We start from the raw sequence: 20542 nt of genomic DNA, 5'->3' as shown, positions 1-20542 counted from the left end.
ATTGTTAAAGACGTGGTTGTTGCTCTGCTCCAATCAGAGATGTCAGGCAGTTGCTGGGCAACCGTTAGGATGCCTTTCTACAGTGGAGCAGTGTGTTAGGATTAAGTTTGTGTTTTGCATTACTCAAGACAAAGCAGGCGTCGTGTAATATAAACAAAATTGACTAGGACGGGGCTGGCTGATCCCTACACGGTGCGTACTGATGCCATAAATTTACTTTGAGCCATGTGGTCTGTAAAGGTTTATATTATTCTAAATAATATTCAAAATGACTTTTAGACTTCTAGAATTTATTCATTAACATGTATCATGATTAGGACACTATATAAACTGTGTGACTTCCAGTCAACAATATATTAACCCTCTTTAGTATTGTATCAGATATACTAACCATTTATACACGTATGAATTTCTGCATATCACAAGTTGAACTCAATATAACTGAGTACAATTGCCTTACTTTTCACTTAGTCTCATTGCAAGATAAGAGTGAGCTAGATTTAAGAAAATGACCTAAGAAACAGATTTATCTCATGTTAGAAAAAACCTATACACCTGATAAGGCGCAATATAAGTTTGAAACAGTCGTAAAGAGCCTTTAACCGTACTTGTTAGATCTTACGATGAAAAGCTTGTAATTTAAGAGCTTTCACTTCGACAAGTCAAACAGAATCATAAATTTAGGTGCAGACAAATCAGCCTTTTTTTCCCTCATTGCAGGATGTGAGTGAGGGTTTAAGCCACAGTTTTGAGCAAACAAACAAGTGATATTTTTTTTACTTGTAACAGGTTTTAAGTCAACATCAGTACAGAATGTATGCAGCATATCTGCAACCATCAGTTAAATCTTTAGAACTTTTTAAAAGTTGCCTAAATAAAACGTTATTTAGAGGCAAATGTCAGCTCTAAAAATAAAAAATAAAATCTAATTATGATCGACAGGTCTAGTGGCTTCATCATGAATGCTCATGTGGAACGAAATGGCCAGACACTCAGCCCGGAAATGCCAGCCGTCTTTGATGGTATGAAGCTTGCTGCAGTAGCCACAGTGCTATACATCATAGTACGCTGCCTCAACCTAACAAGTCCTTCAGTAGCCCCTAAAATCACCTGTCAGAATACACCTCTTAATCTCTACCTGCTCAAGTCATGCTCTGTCCTCACCAAAGAGTGAGTCTTTACATGTTTTGCATATATTAATCCAATACATGGCTGATCCTTTTATGTTTGGTTAATATTTGAAGCAACTTAACCGGTACGTTGCTCTAGTGTCCTTAATGTCAGAAACTAGAGCAATTTGGTTAAGTTAGGTCAAGTAAAGGGCCAACCATTGGGAAACTGGCCTACAATCTGATGCACTCGACAGCTGCAACAATAAATGTATGTATCTGCAGGTATGTTCCTCCATTACTATGGGGTAAGAGTGGGCATGTTCAAACTGCACTCTATGGAAAGATGGGTCGGGTGCACACTCCTCAGCCCAGTGGCATGCGCTTGTATCTTCCAATGCATGATGGAGCTACAGCCACATTTGACCTTTTTGAGCCGCATGGTGATCATGTAACAGCTGGTAAGTTTACTTATTTAAACAGTATCAAGTGCATACCATACAGTGTTCTGGTAGATTACCAAATCTACCAGATAGACTAGGCCTTGGGACCAGGGTAAATTTCTGAAAAAAGTTTAACAAAGGGTATGTGACGGTACAAGAATGATCCTGGGATTTTATCATTGCTGTTTGCACACTGTATTTCTTGACCTTTTATTTAAACAAAAAATTATTTAAACCATTACAACCTAAATGTTTTTCATGTGTATTGGGGTGATAACACCATTACACTGCCATTACTGGTCTACAGGCCAGACAGAATGTTTCCATGAATTCATGATCATGAACTAAAAGAAACCATAATTTTTTACATTCTTTACAGTTTACAGTCTTCATTGATTTAGTTGTCCATTTTCCTTTCTATTACACTTATATAAATTAATTTAAAAGACTGTAAATGGCCAATAATAAAGTTCAGGTGTTTTAAAAGCAACAATGAGAAACATAATGAGGACCTGTGCTGTGCATGGCAAAATGCTTGTATGGTGTATGCCTACAGATGACATAACCATGGTGATCTGCCCAGGGATTGGTAACCACAGTGAAAAGCATTATATCCGTACCTTTGTGGATTACTCCCAGAAGCAGGGCTACAGATGTGCTGTGCTTAACCACTTGGGGGCTTTGCCAAACATTGAACTCACCTCCCCACGGATGTTCACCTATGGTAAGACCACTGTCATGCAATACCTTCCTATGGGACACAACTGTTTGGCAAGCTTTTTACAAGTATTTCATCATTAGGTTGGTGGACTGTCATTCCTTTTCGTCTGGGTGCATGGCTATTAGATATATGCAATTCCACTGTTCAAAATGTTTGGGGAGGCAGTGATGTAACACTCTAGTAATAGAACTAGCAGTCTTTATTTATTTTACCATATATAGTTATAACACGATGTAAATAATTTTAGCAATTATGAACACATATTTTACACAGTTAAATTATTCCTATTTTTGGAAATATTGGTATTTTTCTTTTTTTATAGGCTGTACTTGGGAGTTTTCAGCCATGGTGAGTTACATCAAACGTACATTTCCACAGACCTGGCTCATTGTGGTGGGCTTCAGTCTAGGTGGGAACATTGTGTGTAAGTTTCTGGGGGAGAACCAAGGTAATCAGGACAGAGTGCTGTGCTGTGTCAGTGTCTGTCAAGGCTATTGTGCTCAGAGGTCAGTTTAAATTCCAAATTATTGTTTGTTTTTGAAAACATTACTCTTATTTTAATCTGAATTACTGTTTAGCTCATTTTATTTTATTTTATTTTTCTTTTTTTGTTTGTTTTTGTTTCAGTGCCCATGAGACATTTCTACAGTGGGACCAATGCAGAAGAATTTATAACTTCTTCATGGCTGAGAATATGAAAAAGATCATCCTGTCCCACAAGTAAGCATTGATAAATACAGAATGTAACACAAGAATGCATGCCGTTATAGAAAAATAATTGACAGCAGAGTAGTATGATGTTACCTGACACAAAGCATAGTAACTGTTACCACACTAAAGTTGATTTGCTCTGAAAGTACCTTACTGTATTTTTTTAACTGGTATCCCAGAATAACTTTAGTTTAACATTTACTAGGTTTTTTTTTTTTTTAATAAAAGGCATCTCATCTCTTAGTTCAGTTTTTTTTAGAGACCTGTATTCTTGATAAGCATTGTAGCTTTTCTTATTTAATAATAACAATGCATTATCAATATATTATATGTCTTTTCGCATCTTCCATATATGTCCCTGGGAATTAGCTTCTGCTATAAAACTGTATATCAGCATATTAATTTGGACTTGGCAACACTGTCTAAACCAAAATGTTACAGAAAATAAATCACAGTCTGACAATTTAAATATAAGAATTCAACTCTGAAACTGAACATGATAAAAGAAATAGTCGTGTATTCACTTGCAGAAAAAGTTTGTTCGGATCACAGTCCGGCAAACTGGACTTTGCAGATTTACAGTGTCTGTACATGACCACATCTCTTGCACAGATTGATGACTGCATTATGAGGTACAATTTAATCTTTTTTAACATGTGTTTGGAATGCATTAGTGTCATTAGTGTGGTGTGTTTGTGTCAGTTGTAGCTGTACATAATAATTACAGAGGTCTTCTATGGGAACAGTTTTACAGTACGAGGACAGTTCGCTAAAGTATTTGGAACAAAAAAAACTCCTTCAATCACATATTATTGGCATATTCATGATCTGTTTACATTCACATGTCATGTAAGAAGATAAGATAAGATAAGATAAGATAAGATAAGATAAGATAAGATAAGATAAGATAAGATAAGATAAGATAAAATAAGATAAACTTTTATTTGTCCCACAGTGGGGAAATTTCTGTGTTGTTATAGTTAATGTCCATCAGGTATTTTGTACACTATTATCTGTCCACTTATTTTTCTTCAGAAAGTTCCATGGTCATAATTCTTTAAAAGACTTCTATGAGAAGGAAAGCTGTGTACATTACATCCACAATGTAAGTATAATGTATTATTTAAAAGAGATCATGACAGTTTCTGCAAGTCATTTAAATGGCACAACAGTAATGATTATGTAATTTATCTTGCACTTGTCAGGTTAATGTTCCTCTTCTCATGATTAATTCATCAGATGACCCGCTTGTCCATGAGTCTCTCCTGGCTATTCCTCACACCCTAGCAGGTAAATGCTTCTAAAAATAAAATAACTAATCAGAAACAAAGTTAGATGCATCTCCTGTGACATTAATAATTAAAATAGAAAAATCTGTCGAATGTTTGAAGAAATATAATATACTATATATAAAATAATGATGCAATTCATTCATTAAGGTAATGGTAAAAGGTATGAAAGATTAATTTCAGTCAGTATTGTACCAGAATAGAAGTGTAAAGTGTATGCCAGCCTTTTTTCCCACACTCCACCTGAGTCTCCAAACTCTGTAAGACTGTAAACTGTGTGTGTTGCATAAGCTCTATACTCAGACACTGGTGCTGAATTTTTTAGGGCCATGTGATCCGTTTGCCCCTGTGTAATTATTTATTAAATGATACTCACAGTGTGCACTTCCCTTTCCCCTTAACAGATGTTATCAGTCAATACTGATACACTGAACTCTTAGATCAAATTATGTTCTGTCTACATGTCCCAAAGGAATGCACTGTGACATAATAAAAGTCAAAATGAAAAACTACCTGCCATTTCAAAGTGACTTTGGAGTATAAGTGAATGTTTTGGGAATGGAAATGTAATGAAATTGTGGTTTATCAGGTGTGATAAGTGTTATGTATAGAAATTATGAAATAATAATTTAACAGTGTAAAGAACCTAATTTTTGAGCAGCAGGTGTTGACGCTCTCAATGGATTCACATGAGCACCTTTTTTCCAGTGAGCAGTTTTTTAGATGTAATGCCCTGCTTGGTGAGCACTGAGTGCAGAGAGATGACAGGAAGTGTCAGAGTGTGTGTTTTTCAACACAGGGCCAAGTGACATGCCACAGCTCTCATCTCTCATTCAGCATGCCTTTTGTCAGAGGCTCCATATGGCTCTGTAATTACATTACCTACTTCCGTCCTGTGTAGGGGATAGCTGTGACACTCTGGGGTAATCCTTGTTTTGGTTTGAAAGTGATAGCTGCTTTCTACATCATGTGGCTTAAATAGAGTTTTATGGGTCTCTGTTGGCAAAACAAAAGACATGAAAGACTTTGGAATCTAAGAGAAACAGGACCTGTGATTATACCCTCTTTAATCAAAGAGAAATCAACAGTGTTACAATGCTGTTGTATTTTCAATACTATGTGCAGTATCTGGCATGTGCTTACTAATTCTAAACTGTTTTTGCTCCCCATAGAGCAAAAAGAGAACGTAATTTTTGTTTTGACACAGCACGGTGGGCACATGGGTTTCTTTGAGGGCACCATGCTCTTCCCTCAGCCTCTTACCTGGATGGACCGAGTCATCATCAGCTATGCTAATGCTATCTGCCAGAGGAAGAAAGATTACCCACAGCACCAACAGGCCATGGACTGTACAGAACTTAAAGGCAAAGCTTAGACAAGGCACAAGTCCCTAGAAAGGATGCTTTTCTTTTCACTCATGAGTGTAATGCATTTAATGACTGACTTGCTTATCTGAGAAACAGCCTTAGTGAAACACATCTGTGTAACTTTCTTTCGGCTTCTCCCGTTAGGGGTCGCCACATTTTTGATTTGGCACATGTTTTACGCTGGATGCCCTTCCTAACGCAACCCTCCCCAATTTATCCGGGCTTGGGACCGGCACTAAGAGTGGCTGGGGATGGTTCCCTGACCGGGGATCGAACCCTGGTCGCAGCGGTGAGAGCGCTGCATCTTAACCACTAGACCACCAGGGGACCAAACACATATCTGTGTAACTAAGAGAATTTCTATATAATACTTGTTCTTGCACAGCAACAATACAATAGGCTTAATAGGGGAGAATATGAACTAGTTTCTAATACTAAAATAAGCATAAGCCTCTAAATGATAAGAAATAGAAGTGCACTGGATTTTAAAAATTTGCCTCCTTCATTGTTGTCTAGACTTAATGTCCAAAAATAGACACTCACTGGAAAAGAGGATTTGCATCCGGACCATGACTACTTGTTTATTAAGCTGTCTTATTCACTGGTGAGATTGCACCACTCACTTTCTTTCCTGACGTAATGATTTACAGATTCTCATATGGTGAGTTCAATTTACTCTGTTATTCTGTGGGACAGTGTCGGCCTATGGTGACTGCAGAATATAATGTCGTTTATAACAGAAACAAACTGATTTTGTAGACTTCCCACAATATATATATATATATATATATATATATATATATATATATATATATATATATATATATATATATATATATATATATATATATATATATATATATATATATATAACTGGATATATGGATATAACTGAATTAAAAGTATGCTTGAATAAATAAAGCATAGTTCTTTTTAGTAAGTTGTTTTGCTGTATAAGTAGAACTTCAGGACATGGTGTTATAGTAAAATAATTTTTAGGAATGTAATAGCAACTCTATTTTTTCACACCATTTTAATGTTGATATTTTTCTACCTTAGCTTTGCCTGTTATGTTTTATTCTAGCCCAGTCTCATAGCATTTCATAATACAGACACAAAATGTAATCTATTGGTTAATGTTCATAGACATACATTTCCCACATAACATTTTTGTGTCGCTGAGGACAACTTACTAGGAAATGTATTTCAATGGGAAGTATTTTTTATGCCTCCACCAAAGTTTTTTTCCTGCCACTGGATACCACAGATGCTGTATTGTTTTTTTTTTCTTGTTTGTTATTGATTTGTTTTTTATATACGAGCACTATTACTCAGCATTTAAGCAGGAGATTTTGTCCTTGTTTTTATTGCTTTATATTAGGTAAGCTACTTGCTATTATAAACCATATAAACCACCATCAGTGGTTCCTTCCAGTCAAAATACAGTAAATATATTCTATCAGTTTATTAAGGAGACTGTGTTAATTAGAGACACACAAATTTATTACAGTAGAACCCTTATTCCAACCATATATTTTCTGCCTTATTCTCTGATAAAAATAGGGGAAAAAAGATTACCTTTGGCATTTCTGTCAGCATTACCGATGATCCTCTGTCATGCTGAGTAACACGAAAAAGAGGGAAATTCGTGTCCATGAACACGAATCAATAGATTGAATTTTGTGACTATATCACGAAATGCTGTGAGTCTGTGTTGTTTATTCATTAAAGAGAGCAAAATGTTAATCCATTTTTTACTCTTAAGTGGATATTAGGATAGGGTCAATATTTTGTGCTGATGTATATTTTGTAACTTACAGTTCAAGTACTATAATGACCATTAAGATTTTTTTTTTCTTGAATATAATGACAATCTATATCACTCATCAATAAATCAAACTAAGTGGATAGTTAAATGCATCAAGCATCTGTTAATATATTAAAACAAGCTTAATAATGGCATGTACACCAGGTACACAAATATATTGTTGAATGTCATGTAAAGTAAGTTAAGTTTTTCTCCTTACTTTTAAAATGATGTAATTCCTCAGCAGAGATATTACATGATTACATAATTCCCTCAGGACATTTATGTCAACACACAAACATGACATTTTATGTAATCAGATTTTTTTAGCCACAAGAGTGTGTCATTGTCCACACTGGATTTCACTTACAAACACATTTTCACATTCTTATTCTATAAGCTAAAATATTTAAACGTACAGAATCAGATTACAGAAGGATTTAATAGCACTTGTATTTTTTCAGTCAAAAAGCTTTGCGGCAATTGCCTTGCCGTCATATTTGTGCCCCTTTCCTTCAAACTCTGCAGGCAAGATATCAGCATCAAACTCCTTGTAGTAGTTCTCCAGTTCCTCTCCATGGACAAACACCTTGATACACATAAAAGAGAAAAATACTCAGATGTCCAATTCAATCCTTACAGTGTGATTATACTAAGATTATACTAATATGCACATGTACTCACCCTCTCCAGGAGTTTGCTTTTTAACAAAGGTTTGACCACATTATAGGTGGTAGTAAAATACCAGGGCTGGTGGATGAAGTGAACTGCTTTAAAACGTGCAGGAAAAGAGTCCTGGCCAAAGTAAGAGATGTTGCATTAGTTCTGAAGTTTTGATGATGACTCTTAATCCTCCTGACCAAATATAATCTTAGTATTAATTTATTGGGCATTTATTTATTCACACATCCTTCACTTAAGTAGAAGTGAAGATAAAGATACAGATACTCATCTTTAAAAATACTTTGGATCTATATATATATATATAAGTACATGTCAGAACCCTACACTTTTTACTATAACTTTAGTTGTATTAAAAATGTGCTTTATGCAAATGTATGTTTATTATTAATGAAGCCATTCTCAACATGGAGCAAAAAACGACAAAACATTCTTGTAAATGTTTTTAATTAATTATGCTGTTTTAAATTACGTAAATCACCAGAACAGCAAAAGGAAATTTTGGTTTGTTTCCACACGGACGGTTATTGAGGTGATACCGGAGAAACTGAACCTCTTCTAACTTTTATACGAATTACATAAACAAAAAATATTTGCTTTTGATATGTTTTTTGTTAATTTACACAAAGGCATTTTAAGTTATCTATTTATATATTTATTATATCCGTGAGGCAAGTATTCACTGAGATTCGGGTTGTTTTATTTGTGTTTGTGAAGAAAGAAGACAGAGAGTGCCCCCTGTATGTGTTCTTTATTTTACAAAAGCACAGCGTTTTGTTGTTATTATGAGTGTATACAAATAAAATTTGACCATTTACAGATTCGGATGATATATTGCTCTTATCTGTACGTAAAAAAAATAATTTAACTTTGTTTCGGCATTATGAAGAAAAAATGGCACAATTGTGTGCATCATGACGAATTCTGGTGCTGATTTGAGACTTGGTGTGTCAGTAAAACAAATGTTTACTCATTAAAAACGATTATAAAAAATATAATAAGAAATATATTTTAAAAAGAAAAAGAAAGGAAGTCGTGCATAAACGTGTGTTGCGCTGAAGGTTTTAATTTTGCCGCTTTTTATTTATTTATTTATATTTTGTAATAAAAATGGTCAAACAAAAATGTGTGCTGCAGTAATCGCGCGTTAATAAAATTAGTTACAGATATTTCTGTAAAAATTTAATGAGTGAAAGTAAAATATTGTCTGAAAAATAAACAGTGAAGTAAAGTACTGATATCAGAAAAGTAACAGTAAGTAAGCATTTGTACTTAGTTACTTTCCACCTCTGATTGGGAGATAGAACACATAGAATATATTTAGATTCATAGATTTTTTACCTTCTACATAAAAAGCTAGACCCTAAAAGTATGTAAATAAATTTTCAACTACATGATTCCTGAAGTTGTTGCATGTTCTGTAAATTACCTGCAACATGTCTACCATTTTCTTCAGTTCTGTTGGCTTGATACCGGATGCCTGTTGCATGGTGAAGCCCTTGAAGTTTTCAATGATGCAGAAGCCATTAATCTGAGTCTCTTCATTCTCCAGCAACTTCTCCAGAATCACACAGTAAGCTCTGATGATCTACAGCAAAGAGCTGTACTTTTATTTGTCTTAAATGCCACTTTCATAACAATAATATCACCCAAAAGTGCAAATGTACAACAAGTAAGCTGAGCCTTAAAAAAAAAGTAGTCTATTTCCTAAAAGTGCGACCCTTACGAGATAATTCTTACCTCATCAAAGGTGATCTCTTCATAGTCCCAGTTCTCAATGTTGAAGAGCAGCACCACACGGCCATATTTGTCTCTGCTAGAGAGGATGCCTGGGTAACCAGCTTCAATGGTGCTGCGTACTGCCTCCGGGCTTAAGTTCTCAAAGAGCTCAGGATAATCTCGTCTGAAGCGTACATAACCTAATGCAAAACAACAGTTTTATTGATCAGTGTGATCAGGAAGGGTATTCAAGTAGAAAAGTATGCTAACTGACTACTTAAAATACCTTTTGTACACTGCAAATTGCTGACTACAGAACTTTGTTCATGTTATCTGGTCTTTATATGAATTGGTAGGATTGTCTTCTCACCCTTCATGAGCTCAAAAGCCCTGTTCACATCATACTTTCTGGCCCGAATAAACCTAACAAACAATGCATCAGGTTTCTCATTGAACGTTTCCTGCACCGCTTTGGCCAGGTCATCTCCACCTTCTGATTTTTCTTTAATCATTTCCTTCAGTTCCTTCACTGCCGACACCTTTTTCCCCTCAGTCTCATTCAGCTCATCTTTAGCCTAAACCAGAAATACCACAGATGTATATAAAACAGCTGCAATAAAAAAATGTATAAATCAGATACTGGATATATGTAGATAAATGATACTGAAAGCAGTGATTTATTTGGTGTTATGGATCTGTAAACACACCTTCTGCACCGTGTGGTCAGGTAGCTTGGCACAAGTGCCAAACACTGGTCCATGGTCTTTGATTGTGAGACGCTCCAATTTGGCCCTAAGCGTCTGCTCTTCCTCTGACACCATGCGGAACGTTCCACCCTGCACAAAGAACCCAGATCTGCAAAACACACTAATCCAAAGCCTGAGAAGCAGGCCCAAAACAATGAGAGAAACTATGGGGGAACACTAAGCTGGTCACATGAATTCAGTAAATCCTGGTTCAAAAAAGGAAAACTGTTCCTAGTAATTAGCGGTAGCCTTCCTGTTCTATTATACTCTAGCATACTATACAACACAATACTATTCTATATGACATGAAGAGGGCTGAGATGTGATTGCATTTAAACAATGTACATCCAAAGGTTTATTTTAGATTCAATTAAAGTAGGAAAAGATTTCTAATGCCAAAAAGCTTACATTTAGTCATTTTAAATCAACAAAGCTCTATTCATAATGATATGATAAACGCGTTCTGATGCTCAGCACCATTATTTTCAAGTTTTTTAACCTCATTGTCCCTTATCATGGGGTATACCGTACGCTGTACTGCATATGGAGTGTAGAAAGAATAAAAATCATATGTACTTACAACAATAGCCATTGATCCAGACGTTCAGTATAGTTTGGAGAAAACCAGAAGTACCGGAATGGAAACCTTAAATATATCCTTACTGTCTCTATTGAAAACAAATATTTTTTAGCATACATTTAAAAAACCCTATATAGAGGTTCCTTTGTACTCCCGTGCATTTATGACATAAATGCCGACTCAGTCAGAACAAATCCTTGATACATAACCTCCTTGAATTGGGTAATATAAATGTCTTTTCGACATTCAATGTAAATGGCATTTCTCAAGATATTTACAATTCAATAACAACATCTTACAACCAAACTGAAATTTTCAACCTGTTGCACCATTACCAAATATTCCTATTTTTAACCAATTCTCACAACAAACAACTTTCTATTCAAGACTGTAAAAAAAAAAAAAAAACCCAGGGCAATGTGAAAGCACAATCCAGCCCACACAACCTCAACACTTTATAACAAAAGCAGAAATCTTGTTCCAGGCCAAAGCTATCTGAAGACCTACCTCTCACGAAGGGTCCGTCTCCAATACTGCAGTGAGAGAAGATTTTGCCGTATTTTGTCCATATGTAGTGGTACCCCCTCCCTCAGGATTAACAGCGTCACACAGGATTACATGGAGCAGATTTTATGTTAATTAAAACAAAAATAACTGGAGCAAAGTGAAATGAGTGACTAATAATAATATGTTAAAGAATAAGTTGCACAACTACATTGAACCAATGCTCATGAACCCAAATCCTAATGTGAACTACCATAACCAAGATGATTTTGCTCTTTCCTGATAATATGGAACTCATTTATTCATTCATCTTTATAAAAATATATTATGTTAATTATATGTTTAATAACAAATGTTTTTTAATGCACTGTAGATTATATACACATATATATACTCATATTTTGACTATGAAGTCTTTTTATCCTGTGTATAGAGACAAGATTACAGACTAGCTAACATTAGTAAGGAACTCTAATTAAACTTTTATTAACCATAGCCAAGCTACCCATTTCATTCTTTCTCATGTTACATATTTCCAGCTGATGCAACAGGGAATGGAGGTATAATCCTTTAAATCAGGATTTAGCCTATCAAAGAAGGGGTCTGTGTGCCTAAGGCCAAGGTATTGGCAGGACAATGCTGGTCTCTGTGCTGCCCACAACTCTGCAGGGCACTTCGGCACTGCAAATATACATTAGAGTCTACGTAAAACATTCATAAGCTGCTTCACTAAAACCCATTTGAACAACCAGAACTCCGATTCTTAACTTTGCAACTGCTGTTTTGTTGTACATATTGCTTCACAGGATGAGTATAACTTTTAATTCATGCAGCTAAAGCAGAGATGCATTCTGCAACTATTGCTGTCGACTAAAGGATTTCACACAAGTGTAACAATCAGGTGTTGTGTGGTAATTTCATTCCAGATCAGATCAACACTGCAAAGCATTCAGCTTGTGGTTTAAAGGTGCTTACTAAATGAACATTACATGAGTGGAGTAACTTTCACTACCTCACTAAGTTTCTGATGCGTCCTCTAATGTTGTTTAGCATTTGCTTATCCTATGTATATTTGAGATTTATATTTGTTTAACATTTTATTACCTTGTGTATATTTTGGATTTTAGTAATTTTTAAATGATTCTTTAGTTGTTTACCATTTACTTTAAAAAAAATATATATATATTATTCTGTAGATTGAGACACCACGTTGTTTAGGGAGAAGAATGACCAGACTGTTCTAAACTATCAGGAAATCTATTGTACCTCAAATATCCCCTCTTTACAATTGTGGTGAGCAGAAAAAGATTTTCTCAGCATCAAATGTAGTAAATGGGCTCCAACAGTTACAGAATCAGGTTTCTCCTCTCAGCAAAAAACACAAATCGAAGGCTATTATAGACACAGATTCACCAACACTAGACAGTTTACAACTTTTTTTAAAAAAAATAAATAAATAACAGTTGATTTTAGTTTTTATTCTAATTTTACTCTACACAATTTGAGCATGCTTATAATAGCATCAGATTCCTGTTCTTGTCTATTAGAAAAGGAACTCAATGTGGTCCTCTCTCCTGTTGCAGCCCATTGACCTTAAGACTGAATGTTCTGTACATGCTGAGATGCATTTATACTTCGGGTGACCAGAAAAAGTGATTATTTAAGCCGTTGTATACTTCCAGACAGCTTGAACCACCCAGGCTTACATGATATTTCATGTAAAGTTCAATTTAAGCTCTTAACCTGTATCTGCGTTTTTTTGCGTTGGGTTGCTGCTACATGATTGGCTCATTGAACTTCCTGAACATACAGGTGTTTGATTTAAAGGACAGTTAAAAAATGATTGATTTATAAAGCTTTTCACAAAGCATGACTGTTTAAAAATAGGAAATTTAGAACATTGACAATTAAAATACATAATGCAATTACTTGTAACAATAAAACAAAATAGACAAGACAAGAAACAACATCAAGTTGCATGTAATGATTTTTTTAATAACAATTACAAATTGTAATATAATTACCTAGAAATTGAGATGCATCGTATTTATAAATATTATTTATAAATAATTTTATAAATATACGTACACTGCACTACATTGCAGTTACTCTAATGAATCTTTACCAAGCTTATGAGTTGGTAACTTAAGATGAAAATCACACCAACTTGTTATTTTAAACCAGAACAAGTATACCCAGTCTGCATGATGAGGTTTGGAGGTAATTTAAGAACATTTGTCATCACTAAAGCAAATGTAGTTCTACTTTGCTTTAACCACAAGTCCCTGTAATATTAAGTGCATCAAACCAACCTATATTCTTTTAGGTGTATAAAAAAAAAAGTTGGGAAACACAGTAAACAGCAAACTGGCCTGTTAAGCAAACCCAGCCAAGAAATAGGGAAACTGAAGATGAACAAAGAACATCAAATTGTTTGTTTCGGATGTTAAAAACAAACTTTCAATTAAAGTATTTAACGTCTAAGATCACCATGTCCATGTTTACACTGGAGGTAAAGTAGGCCAAAAAGCTCTCACTTAAAACATACCCATGGTAGCTTTATCAGAAGAGAAATATCTGCCAGCAGCCCACACAGTGGACAGAGGCAAGTGCAGGAACCTTTCAGACCAGCCTTTGTAGGTCTTTCCAGGTGTCTCACTCATTGCAGTCGGTTAAACTATCAGGCCAGTATTCATCCTGCATGTAGTGCTCCAGAGAGGCTGTCGAGTCATGAGGGTCATGAGGTTGTAGAGATTTTTCCCACTCTTCTTCCACCAACTTGTAGAGGTCCAGGGCAGCAAGAGAATCTTCTACAGAACAATGACCGGTGCTGTTCATCTAATTGAACAAAAGTATACCATACACTTAAGTATGTTTTTAAGGAACAGCCTCAAGCCAACATTTGCATTTATGAATGAAATTGTTTTGTGCATCATGTAAAAAATAATGCTGTACAAACACTCACAAAAAACCCCCACAAATTTCAAACAAAACCAAATTCACTATAACAAAAATGCTAATTCGGATTGGGAAATGGAAAGAATGAGTCCTTAAAAAGCATGACTGTTGTTGAATGTGCATCACTACAACAGACACTTTAACATTAGAACTGTTTACATTGAAAACATAGAGCCTAAAATAAATACCGATGCTTTTAAAATGTTTTTGCTAGTCCGAATAGATAAATAAGGAAAAGTGCAATTTTTTCCCTTGTGATGTTTCACACTGTGTCCAACTGGGTAGAGACAAAAGCACAACCCTTTTTGAATTTATTTTTTTAAATGAAGTTCAGCTTTTTATCTTTAAACTGTAGAAAATCTATACATTTTAATCATTAAAGTTACTATATGTATCCATCATTACATTCTTTACTAGTGGTTTGGCAATTTGTCGATTGCATTTGTGATCTTCAGAAACATCTAGTGAAACAAATAAATACACACCTGTATGTTCCTGTTGAGTAGATTCCCGGCCAGTTTTTTTAGAGATACGCGTCCTGTAGTGACGCCATAACGCTGTCGCAACAAATGCGACAAGGAAGTGTCCCTGATCATGTGATGTGGCAAGCTTATTCTCAAAACAGCAAAGTCGTGATGCAGAGCATGGCCGATTATTACCTTCCCTTTAATGATCTGCAAAATCTGAGACAGAGTTTATATTTTAGTTAGCACCAATAATAGTTAAAAAAAAGCACTGCCTAATCAAACGTGACTATTATTACATTTTAGTGCATGGTAGGGACAGTCATCTGAATAACATTGTACCTCATTTCTCGCTTCTTCAAATGGCAAAGCATCTATCAAGTGCTCCTTTTTAATGCCGCTCCACCTCGTCCGGTAGTCCATGACAGGCCGACGGGGGAGGACATACTTGTCATAGATCACAGTTCCATAGTAATTTAGGAGACTACAACGGGCCAGTTCACTAATCTGTCCGTTCGGGCCAGTTCCTACCATCTCACAGTCCATAGCCAGCAGCATGGCAGGCTGAACTCCAAAGCAAGGAGAACTCCGGCCGCTGGTGGGAGGACTGATCTCGGATGAGAAACCACTGTCCACTTCCCAGGTGCCACTCAGGGAACCTGAACATCCAGACTCTGTCTTATTACCAACTTTTTTGGTCCTTTTCTTCTTCTGATGCAGTGCGGTTTCCAGCAGAGAGTCTGAAGATCCATCTTCCAAAACTTCACTATGCTTTCTTTTAAGTCCCTGGCAGATTTTCTGGCATCCCATTAAACAGCTCTTGTTTCTCTTCATCAGTTTGAAGGTTTTTGTTAATGAAGAGCCAGAAGTAGAGGACTCCACGTTGAGGCTACACACAGCCTGGGCAGGCATGCTGTTACCAAGAGATCCTAATGCTGACATTTCTAGCTTAGCTACACCTTTGATAAATTAAAGAAAAAGATAACATAGCATTTATAAATGGTAATTTAATGTCAATAAATAAATAGCTATTGATTATTGATTAATGTAACACCAGGATCAATTTAACATCGCTCTGATCAGTTACAAAATTACAGAACATAATCGTCTTCACATGATGGCTGTAGAAATCATAAACTAAATGTCAAAAGACATCCAGATAATTATTTTATAGATTTGGGAACAATCATGGTGGGTTTTATAGCTAAGGCTGACTGTCGGCCATGAATTACACGCACGTAGCTAAGAAATGACATGTTTTTTTTAAAAAAAAGGAAGAAATAAAGTCCGTAAATACCTGTTTACTAACGACATGCTGTGACTGTAATACCTGTTACAGTTTTAAGTGCTATTAGAAATATCGTGTGGAAACTCTACCTCTGTAGCAGACACGTGGAACCGGCACCAAGAAGAAGAATCCACAGCGCAGCATCCGCTAACGTGATTGGCTGAATTTTTCTTCTGAGCTCTGATTGGATGGTTGTTAATAAACGAATCAAAATCCGGAAGCAACGTTTAAATATATTAGATATATAAATATATAAATAAGTGTTAAAAGGGAAAATTGTCAGCAAAAGTGCAATTAAAAGTAATAATGCATTTCAGAAATACAATAACAATTATACGTCCAATTTATTGTTTTTAATGATGATAAGTGTTAATTATTAATAGTATTTACTACTACTACTAATTATTATTATTATTATTATTATTATTATTATTATTATTATTATTATTATTATTGTTGTTTAATACCGTTTTTAAACAGCTATGTGTGTCTGCTTGTGGTTGGAAAACTCTTTTTTTTTTTTTTTCAACCCATAAATTACACTATATTTTCTGCTTGTTGTGATATTTAGGACATGTTAATGTAACAAATATTTGTAATGTAAAGTGCATCAATGACAGAGCTATCTATAATTTCTATATTTGTGTGTTAATAATACTGAATTTATATAAACCAAATTTAAAATTTATAAACCAAATCTCTAACAAAGATAAAAAGACTTGGATTTATACTGTGGTGTGAAAAAGTGTTTTCCTGATTTCTTTTTTTTTTGCATGTTTGTCACACTTTAAAGTTTCAGATTATCAAACTAATTTAAATATTAGTAAAAGATAACAAAAGTGGACCCAACATGCAGTTTTTTAATAAAGGGTTTTATATTTGAGGGAAAACAAAATCCAAAACGATGGCCCTGTGTGAAAAAGTGTTTGCCCCCTAAACCTAATAACTGGTTGGGCCACCCTTAACAGCTGCAACAACTGCAATCAAGTGTTTGCGATAACTTGCAATGAGTCTGTTACAGCGCTGTGGAGGAACTTTGGTCCACTCATGTATGCAGAATTGTTGTAATTCAGCCACATTGGAGAGTTTTTGAGCATGAACCGCCTTTTTAAGGTCATGCCACAGCATCTTAATAGGATTCAGGTCAGGACTTTGACTAGGCCACTCCAAAGTTTTCATTTTGTGTTTTCTTCAGCCATTCAGAGGTGGACTTGCTGGTGTGGTATGGATCATTGTCCTGCTGCAGAACCCAAGTTCGCTTGAGGTCAATAACAGATGGCCGGACATTCTCTTTCAGGATTTTTTGGTAAACAGCAGAATTCATAGTTCCATTTATCACAGCAAGTCTTCCAGGTCCTGAAGCAGCAAAACAGCCCCATACCATCACTTTACCACCACCATATTTTACTGTTGGTATGGTGATTTTTCTGATATGCCGTGTTACTTTTTACGCCTGACGTAATGGGATACACACCTTCCAAAAAGTTCACCTTTTGTCTCATCAGTCCACAGAGTATTTTCCCCAAAAGTCTTGGGAATCATCAAGATGTTTTCTGGCAAAACTGAAACGAGACTTTATGTTCTTTTTGCTTTGCGGTGGTTTTTCGTTTTGGAACTCTGCCATGCAGACGATTTTTGCCCAGTCTCTTTCTTATGGTGGTGTCATGAACACTGACCTTAACTGAGGCAAGTGAGGCTGCAGTTCTTTGGATGTTGTGACCTTTTGTGACCTCTTGGATGAGTCGTCGCTGTGCTCTTGGAATAATTTTGGTCAGCCGGCCACTCCTGGGAAGGTTCTCCACTGTTCCATATTTTTGCCATATGTGAATAATGGCTCTCACTGTGGTTTGCTGTAGTCCCAAAGCTTTAGAAATGGCTTTATAACCTTTTCCAGACTGATAGATCTCCATTACTTTCCGTCTCATTTGTTTCTGAATTTCTTTAAATCTCAGCATGATGTCTAGCTTTTGAGGATCTTTTGGTCTACTTCACTTTGTCAGGTAGGTCCTATTAAAGAGATTTCTTGATTGCGAACAGGTGTGGCAGTAATCAGGCCTGGTGAGAGAAATTGAACTTAGGTGTAATAAACCACAGTTTTAACAGGGGGCAAACAATTTTTCACACAGGGCCATGTAGTTTTGGATTTTGTTTTCCCTCAATAATAAAAAACTTTAATTAAAAACTGCATGTTGTGTTTACTTGTGTTATCTTTTACTAATATTTAAATTAGTTTGATGATCTGAAACATGAACGTGTGAAACATGCAAGAAAAATAAGAAATTAGGAACCCCATTTTTCACACCACTGTATATTGGATTGTTTTAGAATGAGCATGTAAAAAAAATGAAGAGGTTAGATGTAATGAAAGCTTGCTCCATGAAAAACAAGATATTAATGATTTTGCATCCCATTTCAGTGCTTGAAATAAAACAACAGGGCTGTGTGGGCGGTTAGCTGTATGTAGATGGTTCGCTCTGAAGAATGTGTGGTCTGTTAATCATTTTAACATTTATGAAAGTATGCATGACTTATTGATTCAGAAATTGGTTGAGAATAAAATTCTGGGTGGTGTACAACAAAACTTTGCATGCTTTGCACTAATTTGATGTCCTAAATACATTAATAATAGTGGTGATAAAAGAAAATACAGTAAAATTCACATAGAAAAATCAAGGAACATGAATGTACCTAAAAAAGTACAAATGCTTTGTTGCTCCAGCTGTACCCTAGCAAGGTACTGAACATTGGTACATTTTTGTACCTTCTTGTTTGTCACTTTAAAAAAAAACATTTGTGCACTCCTAGTAACAGTAATGTAATCGAAATTACATCCTAATATATTTCCAGAGCATTTCACTGATGTTCTGCTGAATTGATTTGTCCAATTAGAACATCCAGAATATCAGTGAAATGCTATGCAAAAAATATCAGGATGTCATTTTAAACCATACCAGGATGCAAGGATACATTTCTATTATTGGGAGTGCATAACTTTTATGTACAACCAGAGAGGTAAAATAAATGGACCAATGTTTAGAAATACATTGCTGTACCTTGCTAGGGTACAGCTGGAGAGACAAAGCATTTGTATTTTTATGTACATTCCTGTACCTTGATTGTTCTGTGTGCAGTTATGTAGTTATGCATTTAAGATCTCATGGCTAAAATGTTCATAACCTAAAGCAAAGCTTAAAGTTATAGAGAACCTGCAATTCTTTGTATGACCAACAGGAGGAGCAATACGTCCATTCGTTCATTCATCTTCAGTAGGATTTTATTCTGGCTATTATGATGGTGAATGAAGAGTTTACCCTGGAAATACTGTGTGTGGCAGTAAATAAACCCTGAATGGGACATCAGTCCCTCAGAACTCATCATGAACGATTACATTCACACATTTAGTGGCAATTTAGCACCGTAAATTAAATTCAGTGTTTGTTTTATAGTATTTACATATTTATTATATATATACTTTTCAATTGCACTAACACCAATCTTATTTACTGCCTCACTGTATTTTGTATCTACTGTCTTATGGTCTTATTTGTTTTTTGCACTAAATGTTACACATGAGCATTTTATTTCTTGCTTCAGGTATTTCTGTGTTTTTGTGTTGGTTTTTGTTCATTTGTGTTGCTTTATTTACCACCTTGGTCCTGAGGGAATGTTATTCCATTTCACTGTGTACTCTACAGTAGATGTCTGGAATAACAATAAAAGCTTACATGACTTGACTTGACTTACGTTAACTACACCTAATGATGTCTTTGTGAGTAAGCCGGAAAACAGGGATTAAACCCCACGTAGGCACAGGGAGAACAGGAAATAAGATTTTACATAAAACTCTGTGGTAAAGGTTGATTAAAAAGGTTTTAAAAAAAACCCTGAAAAACAACACTGATCATGGGATATTTCATATAAGTAGAATCGGTTTTCATGATTCAAGATTTCCTTTGCCAGACACTGTTATATACAGTACATAACTTGAAAACCAGGCCTACTCCTTATTAGTCTGCAAATAGCTTCATTTAATAATAAGTAATAAAAAGGAAACAAGAAGCAGTAAAAAATAAGAAAATATAAACCAACATAGAGTCTTCATGGAGTCCCAGAGATGTTTAGAGTGGACAAATCCATGCTGAGGAATCTGTTGGC

The 20542-nt window shown here is 35.4% G+C and overlaps 3 protein-coding genes across 5 annotated transcripts; 1 reads left to right on the top strand and 2 right to left on the bottom strand.

Moving 5' to 3' along the window:
- Positions 1-72: 72 nt before the first annotated feature.
- Positions 73-5742, top strand: abhd2b (abhydrolase domain containing 2, acylglycerol lipase b). Of its 2 annotated transcripts, none has more exons than XM_083559974.1 (10): positions 73-192; positions 943-1170; positions 1395-1570; positions 2109-2276; positions 2596-2779; positions 2901-2993; positions 3515-3616; positions 4020-4089; positions 4190-4274; positions 5446-5742. In XM_083559974.1, the coding sequence occupies exons 2-10, from the start codon at positions 959-961 to the stop codon at positions 5646-5648; spliced, it is 1293 nt and encodes a 430-aa protein (XP_083416100.1). In that variant the 5' UTR covers positions 73-192; positions 943-958; the 3' UTR covers positions 5649-5742. The 2 variants fall into 2 exon arrangements, with proteins under 2 accessions (XP_083416100.1, XP_083416101.1); XM_083559975.1 differs by having other exon boundaries at positions 4224-4274; positions 5446-5560.
- A 2128-nt stretch (positions 5743-7870) lies between these two features.
- Positions 7871-11257, bottom strand: rlbp1b (retinaldehyde binding protein 1b). Its single transcript, XM_083559973.1, has 7 exons — positions 11174-11257; positions 10555-10683; positions 10218-10422; positions 9869-10047; positions 9558-9716; positions 8132-8242; positions 7871-8036 (listed from the first exon to the last, which is right to left on the bottom strand). Exons 1-7 carry the CDS (start codon positions 11183-11185, stop codon positions 7908-7910), a joined length of 924 nt encoding a protein of 307 aa, XP_083416099.1. The 5' UTR covers positions 11186-11257; the 3' UTR covers positions 7871-7907.
- Positions 11258-13651: 2394 nt separating this feature from the next.
- Positions 13652-16558, bottom strand: isg20 (interferon stimulated exonuclease gene). Of its 2 annotated transcripts, none has more exons than XM_083560097.1 (4): positions 16477-16558; positions 15442-16058; positions 15121-15318; positions 13652-14515 (listed from the first exon to the last, which is right to left on the bottom strand). In XM_083560097.1, the coding sequence occupies exons 1-4, from the start codon at positions 16529-16531 to the stop codon at positions 14333-14335; spliced, it is 1053 nt and encodes a 350-aa protein (XP_083416223.1). In that variant the 5' UTR covers positions 16532-16558; the 3' UTR covers positions 13652-14332. The 2 variants fall into 2 exon arrangements, with proteins under 2 accessions (XP_083416223.1, XP_083416224.1); XM_083560098.1 differs by having other exon boundaries at positions 16397-16521.
- Between the last annotated feature and the right edge of the window lie 3984 nt (positions 16559-20542).

The sequence above is a fragment of the Silurus aristotelis genome (genome assembly GCF_946808225.1).
Source record: "Silurus aristotelis genome assembly, chromosome: 14".
Taxonomy (NCBI): domain Eukaryota; kingdom Metazoa; phylum Chordata; class Actinopteri; order Siluriformes; family Siluridae; genus Silurus; species Silurus aristotelis.
This window is presented reverse-complemented; position numbering and strand designations above follow the sequence as displayed.

What these genes read in the sequence shown, in the direction of transcription:
- abhd2b (XM_083559974.1), top strand. Translation starts at nt 959, where the DNA reads ATGAATGCTCATGTGGAACGAAATGGCCAGACACTCAGCCCGGAAATG. An exon ending in AAGATCATCCTGTCCCACAA is followed by an intron (nt 2,994 to 3,514) that starts GTAAGCATTGAT and finishes ATTCACTTGCAG; the next exon opens with AAAAAGTTTGTTCGGATCAC. An exon ending in GTGTACATTACATCCACAAT is followed by an intron (nt 4,090 to 4,189) that starts GTAAGTATAATG and finishes TGCACTTGTCAG; the next exon opens with GTTAATGTTCCTCTTCTCAT.
- rlbp1b (XM_083559973.1), bottom strand. An exon ending in CTGACCACACGGTGCAGAAG is followed by an intron (nt 10,423 to 10,554) that starts GTGTGTTTACAG and finishes TTTCTGGTTTAG; the next exon opens with GCTAAAGATGAGCTGAATGA. An exon ending in GGCTTTTGAGCTCATGAAGG is followed by an intron (nt 10,048 to 10,217) that starts GTGAGAAGACAA and finishes GTTTTGCATTAG; the next exon opens with GTTATGTACGCTTCAGACGA.
- isg20 (XM_083560097.1), bottom strand. Translation starts at nt 16,531, where the DNA reads ATGCTGCGCTGTGGATTCTTCTTCTTGGTGCCGGTTCCACGTGTCTGC. An exon ending in TTGAAGAAGCGAGAAATGAG is followed by an intron (nt 15,319 to 15,441) that starts GTACAATGTTAT and finishes ACTCTGTCTCAG; the next exon opens with ATTTTGCAGATCATTAAAGG. An exon ending in TACTCAACAGGAACATACAG is followed by an intron (nt 14,516 to 15,120) that starts GTGTGTATTTAT and finishes TTGTTCAATTAG; the next exon opens with ATGAACAGCACCGGTCATTG.